The 10,528-nt window shown below is 41.0% G+C and overlaps 1 protein-coding gene across 1 annotated transcript in view; it reads left to right on the forward strand.

Moving 5' to 3' along the window:
• Positions 1 to 6,953, forward strand: part of LOC132894847 (potassium/sodium hyperpolarization-activated cyclic nucleotide-gated channel 1) — a 235,409-nt gene extending 228,456 nt beyond the window's left edge. The window contains exon 8 of the mRNA XM_060934963.1: positions 6,046 to 6,953. Coding sequence (XP_060790946.1) covers positions 6,046 to 6,953 — 908 coding nt within the window. The remainder of the gene's footprint in view (positions 1 to 6,045) is intronic.
• The last annotated feature ends 3,575 nt before the right edge of the window (positions 6,954 to 10,528 follow it).

Raw genomic sequence — 10,528 nt, forward strand, 5'->3', positions numbered from 1 at the left:
GGGGGGGACCCAAAACGCCTTCATGTCTGACTTCCACAAATAATAGGGCATGACTGCGCAGGAAATGGATGAACCACATGTTCAAGCTCATTCGTTTCAAGATAGTTGACTTTTCGGAGCAGAAATCTTCTTCCTGTAGATATGGAAATTGTCGTGAAATTTTAGCAGCGCCACCTACAGCACTGGAGCTCTCGCATGCCACACGGCCGATACAGAATTGCAGACAGTGTGCAAGCTTGTAAGCTCATGAAGGTAGTTTCATCTTCACAGATCCCTCGCATTCAGTATGCTGAAGCCTTTATCGTGGTCACTGCCTTTTCAAGATAAATAAAAAATAAATACAATAGCCGTCTCACTGTGAAATCAATTGCCAGTCTTTCCCTTCAGCAAATATCAACCTGAGCACCACCTACCAAAGTTCAGCGAGTCGTGTTTATCCTGCCACTAACGGCAAATATAAAGAACCGACAGTGACATTGTGTGTGTTTGGATATGCAAGGACATGTCTAGCTTCCCGAACCTGCTCCGGTGTCCCCCAGGGACGTCCCGTCATCCTCTAGAACCGGCTCACGTTAATTCCTGTCACGCCGAGTATACGTCCCCGTCAGAATCTGGTGCAAATCCATTTCCCTTCATATTGACACGTGTTCATCTGCTCCATCAAAATGGACAATACGAAAGATACGAGGAGCAACGGCTTCACTTTAATTTGGTTTGATGTGCACTCAGGAAACACGGCAACATGGATTTTGTGTTGTGTCTCTGGAAAACACAGTTCTTTGTCCGTACAGCAGTGAGACGGCGAACTTCGCTTGCTGTCAAACAGCAGCACCAGATTAATCAGATTAATCATCGGCTCCTGCTTTCATAAGCTCTTTCTTCCTTTTGTTATTTATTTATTTATTTTTTAATTTATCAATCAGGAAAGCACTTCCGGGACACACACATCCTGCCTATTGGCAACAGGGTAATAAGATATAAACTAATAAAGAAGAAACAGAAAAGCAGAGACGTGCTGATGAATAATACAACCCCAGATCCAATAAAATTAAATAAAGCAAATAAAACCAACACACATCAATTTAAAACTTTAAAAATATTAATATAATAAATTATATCTCATAATTCATAATATAAAATATAATGTATGTGAATATATATTAACAAAAATAAAATATATAAATGACATTATAAATTATAAATAAATTGTCAATATATGATGACGGGGCATGCTGTTTTTGGGAAATAAGCAACAACTGATATATAGTAATTAAAAGTGTTTATAAGGATGCTATGTAGTTACTGTTACCATGCCAACATTTATTTTCCACTAACAGCACGTCCTGAAGTGTTTTATTCCTCTTGTACTGCAAGAATTTCCTCATGATTAAAGCTGTACTGCCTTTCAGATTTTTCAAGTGTAAGTCATAAAGAATTTTCCCGACACCCAGTCATTTTTGTTTAATGACCGAAAGCTACTGAATTTGAATCACAGACTTCCAGTTTTATTAGTTTTTTTTTTTTTTAAATAGGACAATTAATGAATTTTGAGCCACATGGCCCTAAATTCTCCGCTATTTTTTCCTGCTTCACCATGACCCAATTTAAGATACTACATCATGTGTCACATGGTGGGTTTTCCCTGTTCGCACAAGGCATTGTGGGATACAAATTTGAAACAGGAGAGAAAAATGGAGGACGTGAGTGTGCGAATGAAACGTGAAAGAGCGACTACAGTAACGGAAAGAAAGTGAGAAGAAAAGACGTTATGTTATATACGAAGGAAAGGAAACGCAGGACCAAACTAATAAATATGGGCGCTCAGCGAGCACCTCGGTGTGATCAGCTGTTCGTTTAGCGACAGAATGATGGAACTGTCAGTGCACGCTCAAAGGGAAACCTGTAGATGGCAGTAATGCAACACTGTGGATGCCAGCTGCTGTAAAACCCAAAAGAAGAAGAAGAAGGTAAACCTGCGCATGCGCACACGGACTTCCTCTGTCTACTTGACTGCGCAAAGCAAGCGATTTCATGCACATTATTTGCTTTAATCCCCTCAAATTAAATAACTTCCCAGCCACAGAATGGCTTGATATTTTGTGAGATATTACAGAAATAAACAGATATCACAATCACCACATTTCAGACGGAACTAAATTTCACCGATTTTATGAAATCGAAAGGCCGTCTCGCTTTAGATTTTTTTTATTAATTAAAGTATGACATACTTTTTATCTGTTTATAGTTATGTTTAATGTTGTGTAACTGGTTAGTTCCTGTTTTCTGTTTTGTAGCACCTGTACACAAAATATAAATGATATCACCAGCCTCTCATGTTATCATGTTACCGAGAAACTGCAAAGAAGCGTAAACTCCTCCATCATGAAGATATCATAAAAAGTCAGAAAAAGAAAAAGGTACCGCTTTACCTCTGACACTAGAGACTCCTTGCATAAATTTTACATAAACATCCATATCAAGGATTAGAAGTTCTGTTAAATAACAGCACATTTTTATCGTTAGTCTGAAATTAATTAAGTGACCTTCCTCTATACAAGCTGCTGTGAATGCGCTGTTGCTAGAGAAGCGATGCAAAAATATAAATCGGTGCAAATTTTAGATATTTTCTTAGATATTTTAGATTTCTTCTGCATTACATTTATTTTCTCAAAGATTTGTATGTGTAAAGAAAGACTTTTGCACAATATTGTACATCTAACTATAATCTACCCTCCATATTACCTCCGATCTTCAGAAGATACAGAGAAACTGTAAGAAAAATCTCTCTCCAGAGCCTGAGCTCTTATAACATGCTGGAACACGACAGCAAATTCATTTTCCAATCACATTCCTCATTTCTGCTCCTCAGCGAAGGCCCTCGCACAGAGCATTTTTCACCATCTATGCCTGTGCGGTCCAGTTTTCAGGACCCAGATTAACCCTGGCGTGATTGCACAAGAATGTAAATGTTGTTTTTGTTCCTTTCATGAACGAAGCCCAACCCACAATGTAATTTATCTCAAAACCGGGTTTTATCTGTGCCTGAAGAATTGGTCCATACAGAAGATTAGTTCTAGCTGCAGATGTTTAAATGGAAATGGTGAAGGAGAGAGATGTATGAGAAGATTCCTGCAGGCGGACAAGCTGAATGGTGAAAGCTGCGAGAAAGGTCGCTACCTCCGCATTCAAGGCTGTAGCCGAGAGATTGATTGTTAATGGCTTTTACGCCTTCAGTTCTCCTGATTGAAGAGTGCTGCTTGGCTGCAAGCCATTCTGCAAAACGAAAAACATGAGAGGTCAAATCTAAAGAAATGGAGCCCAGTCACTGCTGCTGCTTTTAGACTTACGGTACATACATCAACCAGGCCATCAGAAAGCACTCAGTTTCACTGGGGAGATACAAGCCAGTTAACACTGCTGACCAGGACACAGTAATTGGCTGTGTAATGGCCTGCTAGAATGCATTTTGCCTCTCATCGGCATGGTGGATAAAAAAAAACTGATCCGATGCACCAAGAAGCAGAACAAAGGATCTGAATTATCCATAAACGCACATGGGAGAATCCAGTTGTTACTCTGCAACTCAAAGTGAGAAGCAATGATACTCAAAGAGCAGCATGGAATTTGTGGCATGGTCCGTCTTTCACCCAAAGGCCTCTTAAGTTCATAAAACCTTCAGGAGAATTTTTATGTCAATCCCAACAATACCAGAGCTATTGGTGATCAGGAGTCCAAGCATTTTTATCAGTAGATATTGTCACAGAGCAGCTTTACAGAAATCTGGATGCAGATTTAGATCCCTAATGAACAAGCTAGAGATAAGAGTGGCAAGGAAAAACTCCCTGAGAAGTCATAAGAAAAGAAGAAAAGAAACCTTGACTCAAAGTAGAACTCATTCTCTTCTGGGTGACACCAGATCATGGGGTTATAAATCATTACAGTATGAAGATGATGTTGTCGTCGTCATCGTTGTCGGCTGTCCATTGCTAGCGATGATGACTGCTTCGTTAGCCTACACAGATGACTGCACAGAAATGCAGATGGGCTGTGAGGCCCACACCAGAGCGACAGAGTCGCCCACAGCGGCAGCACGGACAGCCCGGTAGAGCTGCCATGGAATGTCTGGCCTCGTGAGCTCTTGCATACTATTCTCCTCTCCTAACGAAGCGCCTTGCACAGTAAGGAAAGACAAACGATGTCGTGTCCCCATCATGTTGTCTCTCTGGACCTCCAGGCCTGATGCCAAGTGGTGTACAAAAGTACCACATACCTGACGGGTGTGGAAGTCGCCCCGCAGTGACAACTGACTTGCTGAGTGATGCCATCCCTTGGTCATTTGAGTGGCTTTTCCGCATGTCATCTGGTGGTGCACCATTGACCCTGTTGGGTTCGTCTGCTGCATTGCACCAAAAAGCGCCCTGCTGCAAGCGCCTTATTGGTGATGTACTATTTAACCCATAGCTGGAACCCAGGCAGGTGCTACCACTCCAGGTCAGAGCGGGCCTGGGATTAAGGGGTGACTCCACTTTCCCCAATACTCAAGTCCTCCCGGACCTGAGCCTCACCACCAGTTGCAGTTTAAAGTCATACCTAGGACTAAAAGTATGAAGATGTAGAAGACTCAAGACAAACAGACTGTGATAGCTGGGATAAGCACTGGTCAGTCAGAAACCCGTCAGTACCAGAGCCATTTGTGGTCAGGGGTCCACGCATGCATGATTGCCCCAAATTTATGGATGGGAAGAATATTTGTTCATCTTTCAGGTCAAAATTAGAAGACCCAGGTATCTTTTTGATGACTGCTACTTTTCTATGTTTATGAAAAGGACAAAAGTCGAAAAAGTCCTGACGATACCACAGCCATTTGTGGCCAAGGGTCCAAGCAAGTGTAACTGTGCCTGATGTCTGTATGGGAAGGACACCAAAGTTAGTTTGTATCCAGAATGTCTATAGAATAGGATAATTGGTGTCTTCATCCAAGAACATTCAGCTACGACATGAGATGAACAGTAGTTTAGAAAGATGTCTCAGCCTTCACCCTGCTGGAGTTGGCAGCTTTCATCTCACAGATAGTGGGTGGAAATTGGATATGTTTAAACCTGGCGAGAAAATTGATGATTTCTGGAAGGTTTCACCAAGAAATAAATCCATAAGACAAAGACAGAGCTAGTTATGTGCAATAAAATCAAATCCTCAAACCATCAACCATACACCGTGACACAAATATAAAAAAAACTCTATACAACCAATCGTATTCTCTCCACCTCACACCTCCTTACACACAGTATCTGATCGATGCTCGTCACCAAAACTGCTTTTTCGAGTGCCTGGTTTCTGAAGAAGGTTCTGCATCCCGACAGAGTGTAAATGTAATTCCACCCTTGACAGAATCTGTGATTATCTTTACTTGGAGGAGTTATGTTTAAAAGTCATTCCTATGATTATGGGAGGCGTTTAGCATTCCGACATTGTCGGGGTTTTGAGTTACATACCTAAAGGCTTGATTGAAATGTTTGGTGTGTTGTTTGTCCTTATTGCAGTCGAGATCTAATCTTCAGTTAATGGCCGCATGTCACGGACTTCAAATGATCTCAGGCTTTAATGGACTTAAAATGGCCACTCTTGGATCTCTGTGGACAGTTTAGCCAATGCACTAGACACTAAATGTCAGAATCATTCCTTCTGTGATTGAAATAAAGCCAGTCTAATTGGTTAATTAAGCAACAAAGGAAGAAATGAAGTGTACCTCCAACAACATTTTGCCGTTGCGCCGTGTCTTCTCATGAACAAGTCGATAGATAATGCTAACGTGTGTGTTGTGTTGTTGTGTATGTGATCGTATTAGAACAAAGATCTTCCTTGGGTTTATCGTAGTTACGTCTGGTGTTTTTAGGCACGTCGAATTTCATTTAGCATTGTATTTTTCCTAGTTACCAGTCTTCCCTTGATGTTGTCCCCATGTCTCCATTACATCTTCACTGTTTTGTAATGTTTCATGTTCTGCATGCTGTTCATCGTAGCTAGCTAACATTTTGTTCTTTCCAGGGAAGAAGAACTCCCTCCTGCTTCAGAAGTTCCAGAAGGACTTGAATGCCGGTGTGTTCAATACACAGGAGAACGAGCTTCTGAAGCAGATTATCCGACAGGACCGGGAGATGGTGATGATGGTGGAGAGGAAGCAGTCGGTCACAGGTGCGAATTCGACGCCCATATCCGGAAACTCCATCATTAACTCTCCAGCTCAGCCTCCATTCGCTAACAGCCAGTTCCAGCAGCAACTGCAATCCTCACCCATTACCCCTATGACCCCCATGACCTACAGCACCTCAGCATCAATCATCCCTGCAGCTCGTTTAGCTGGGAGTGTCGCCTTCTCATCACCAGTCAACCCAGCCACACCCTTACAGCAGCAGCCGACGCCCGGAGGCGTCCTGTCTCCCTGCTCGTTCACAGCAGGGCGAACCTTCCAGTATGGATCACCCACGGCTTCACAGCTCTCCCTCGTGCCCCAGCTGTCGGCCGTAACGACACAGCAGCAGCAGCAGCAGTCGCCGCAGCCACAGCAGGCGTCCCCGCAAAGAAACGAGGTTCAGAGTAGTCTTAGCAGAGACGTGCGCCATCTTTCGGCCTCTCAGCCCTCTCTGCCTCATGAAACCTCGCTAGCCATTAGGCAACATCCATCCTCTGGAGAGTCCTTGGCATCTATCCAGCCTGCAGCAAGCCCCTCCCCACAAGCACCTGGTTCTGCCCCACAGCAGGGCGCCATTCGCACCACGGTCCCTCCGAGGGTGGCACTTTTCCGACAAATGTCATCAGGCGCGCTACCACCAGTGCGAGCGGCGCCCTCTACAATCCAGCACAGAGATCCGATGGGATCCAGGAGAGAGTCGGCCGTCTTAAACAGCGGCACCGAGACTGAACAAGACAAGATGCGATTTGCGTCGAATTTATGATTTTTCTTTTCGCTGTTCTTCTTCATTTATTTATTGATTGATTGATTTTTTTTTTTAAATGATTCGCTTCATTTTTATGAAGATGCGGAAAAAGAGATGAGTATTTTTGTTTCTTCCTCCAACCAACCTCGTAGATCCTGTACAGACTTGCCCTTGTATTATATTCTATTTTAGAAACCTTTCCCCTTCAACGTAAGAATGTATATTATACAAATATATACGTGTAAATCTAGAATATTTGGCACTGCCTGTATGAGAAAAAAGGCAGGAAAACACTAGTATAAATGCAAGTCTTCCTTTCTGATATTGATATGTATATATGATGGACATGTCGGGGAGTTGAAGCTTTTTTTTCCCTTCATGTTTGTTTTTATTGTTTGTTTGTTTTCTTTTTGGTAACTGGAATGAAACGGGATATCTGGTAAGTTGTTTTGGGGTTTTTTGGATTTTTTTTTTCAAGGCGATGTCCAAATACAAGTCCGTCATTCAGCAGCTTTTTTGGCATCACTGTGGAAAACCTACACGCAAAAGTAATACTGGCACTCACCAAAAAAAACCAGACCAAAAAGAGCGCATTCATCAATACGGATCTGTGTCAGGAGGGCGGTGGCGGTGGTTACGGGGAGGAAACGGCGGGTTAAAGCAAAAAGCGGCTCGGAGTTTCTCCTCTGCAATACAACAGTCCAGTAACTGAAGTGTAGTGTTAAGACCGAGGCAGTGTTACGGAATCAAAGAGAATAAAAGTTGCTGTTTTTTGTTTTTTGTTCATTTTTTTCATTATTTTATCCTTTTCTCCAGTTTATCGTTTGTAAAGATGGAGTAGGTCTGCAGGTGGATTCTTTTCTACCCCTGGTTTCTGAGATTCTGAGACGGACACGATGAAATGTCTGACTGTGTACATTTATAATATTTATAAACTAAAGATTATCACCATTATGCAATAGACTGTGATATAAAGACAAAACTACGTGTGTGTTGTAAATAGTTTTGTAGAGCTAGTGCTTGCAGAATAATGTGTGGTGCATTCTCCAACATGGCAACGTCTTACCAGTCTGAAGCCTGGACATCACATACATACATACATACATACATACATACATACATACATACATATATATACACACAGTACTGTCCAAAAGTCTTAGCCCCCTTATTTTTTTTCACACAAACTTTATTGATTTCTATTTTATGACTTCTACATTACCGAGTCAAAACATTACTAAAACGTTTTAGAGTTCCAAACGTTCTTTTTTGTTTGTTTGTTTGTTTGTTTTTTCCAGCACAAAATTAAACGCTACAGGAAAACAACAATGTTTGTAAATGTCTGAGCAGCATATTCCATAAGAGAGCACTTTTCGGATTTAAAAAAGAAAACATAATGAAGGCTGCTGGCAAAATTTTGGTGCAAAATGAAGACGCGAGTGTGACAGTCAAAGTGTCCAGAAGAACTGTGGTTGGTTCTGTAAGATGCTCAGTAAAACCTACAGATCATTTCCGCATAAAACTGCACTCACTGGATCTGAGACGGATATATATATATATATTTTTTTTTTTTTCATAGCAAAGGGTCGTCTCACACCAAATATTGACTTTATTTCATTTATTATGGCTTACTGGTTACTGTTTATAGTATTTTTTAATGTTGAAACATTTAATTTCATTATTTTTAAGCTGTTTTTGGTCTTTGTATGTGCCTAAGACCTTTGCGCAGTACTGTATATGTACAAAACTGACACTAATCACGAGTTATCATTATCATCAGAGACACGCAAACCTTAATGCAAACAACGGTGTGATCACGTAGTCATGGGATACGGCATTTATACCGAGCTATGAAATCCGGTGTGAGCTCTTATAGTGATCTTTCAAGACCAGAGAACAGCAGCGTGGAAAGATCAATAACGGGACATAAAGCTTTTTGTAGCTAGTCTAAAAGCACACTTATTTCAGGACGTTGTTTCTAAATGGGCCCCGTATTTATAGAACGTCAATAAACCTGAACGATAAGAACCTTATCATTACTGTAAGCTGAACAGCGCACTGATTCCACCCATTTCCGTTGTAAGTATTATGTTTAAGTAGTCACTGTTACTCACTCGCTAGTCATATCGCTATGCAGCTGCTTCAGTTTGTTTGGTTTTTTTTTCTTCGTAAGTGTTTCACATCCTCTCTTATATAACTGACCAATCCCAAGCCCTGTCTTCATGCAGAGTTCCTGGAACCACCCAGAAGTTAAATCATATTATAAGTGTCTTATTCCTCTTATATTGCAGCAGTTGTATTTTTTTTATTAACTAAAGAATAGCACATCATACTTTTATCCATTTAATGTTATGCCACGCCCTAAAAACAAGGTGTCCTCGCTTACGTTATAGCAGCAATAAACAGTCGTTCCTTCACCAGCATGTCTTTCTTTCTCTGTCTTGAAATTAATAATAAGACAAAAAACGCAGCTTGTCATGTTCCCAGGAAACCGTAAAGCGTAAACTCGTCTCTCGTGAAAGCTGTTACACTGTTGGCGTAGGCCATTACGATTATATAAATGATTTAATTAATTAATCGACACCTTCTGAACCAATCAGAATCAAGACTTTAACAATGCAATTTGTGACACAGTGCGTCACATTTTTGTCATACTGCCCCTAGTGGTTATGTTATGATATTGCATCGTGTAGCATTTATTTCTCAAAATTCTGAGAATATGGCGGCCATTTTGTGCGCACATACATATCGGTAAAAGCAGCTACTATAAAAGTTTAAAGCTAATTTTCTGACTGATTTTCTCAAATTAGATATAGCAGTAAGTTTATAGCTATTGTAAAACAAACCAATTTAGCTAGCTCAGCTCAAGAAAAGCGCCGTAGCCTTTTTGTTTTGTTTGATATTTTTCTTTTTAAACGCCCTGTTGAACTGATTTATTTATGTCTTATGTCTGGTAGCTGGTTTTTAATCCATTTTACTGAAATTCAACCCAGAAACAGAAACAATGCATAGCTGGGGCTCAGGATCGGGCAGTTATTCATCTCTGTACACTTCAGAACAAGCACCGCGAACCAAACTGTGGTTTTTGCACAATCATTGCACAACTCTATTTTTTTTTTTGAGAGAGAGAGAGAGAGAGAGAGAGAGAGAGAGCCTGAGTATGTGAGCAAATAACTCCATCTCAGCTGCATCACTGATGTGCAGAATGAAATGCTGGAACGAATCTGATTTGCACTCACATGGGTTTTTCATTGCTGTTATTGAGTAAGGATTTGTTTTCTGTGTCTCAGTCTGTAATTTTTAGCAAAGCTACGAGGAAACTAAAGCTAAAGCTGTGTTGCATTAAGGTTTTTCTTGTGTGTGTGTGTGTGTGTGTGTGTGTGTGTGTGTGTGTGTGTGTGTGTGTGTGTAAGCATCCTCCATGAGGCTTGGGGCTCTGGTACATCAGCTCTGTCATGCTGAATTATAGCCCTTATATTCTGTTCACTCTAAGGGTTGTGCAAGAGTCACGATTTTTACACATTGTAAACGAATTAGCATTATTATTAGCACCCAAAATTTGATCAAATTCCTCACAAAAATCTCACTTATCC

The sequence above is a fragment of the Neoarius graeffei genome, chromosome 12 (assembly GCF_027579695.1).
Source record: "Neoarius graeffei isolate fNeoGra1 chromosome 12, fNeoGra1.pri, whole genome shotgun sequence".
Classification (NCBI taxonomy): domain Eukaryota; kingdom Metazoa; phylum Chordata; class Actinopteri; order Siluriformes; family Ariidae; genus Neoarius; species Neoarius graeffei.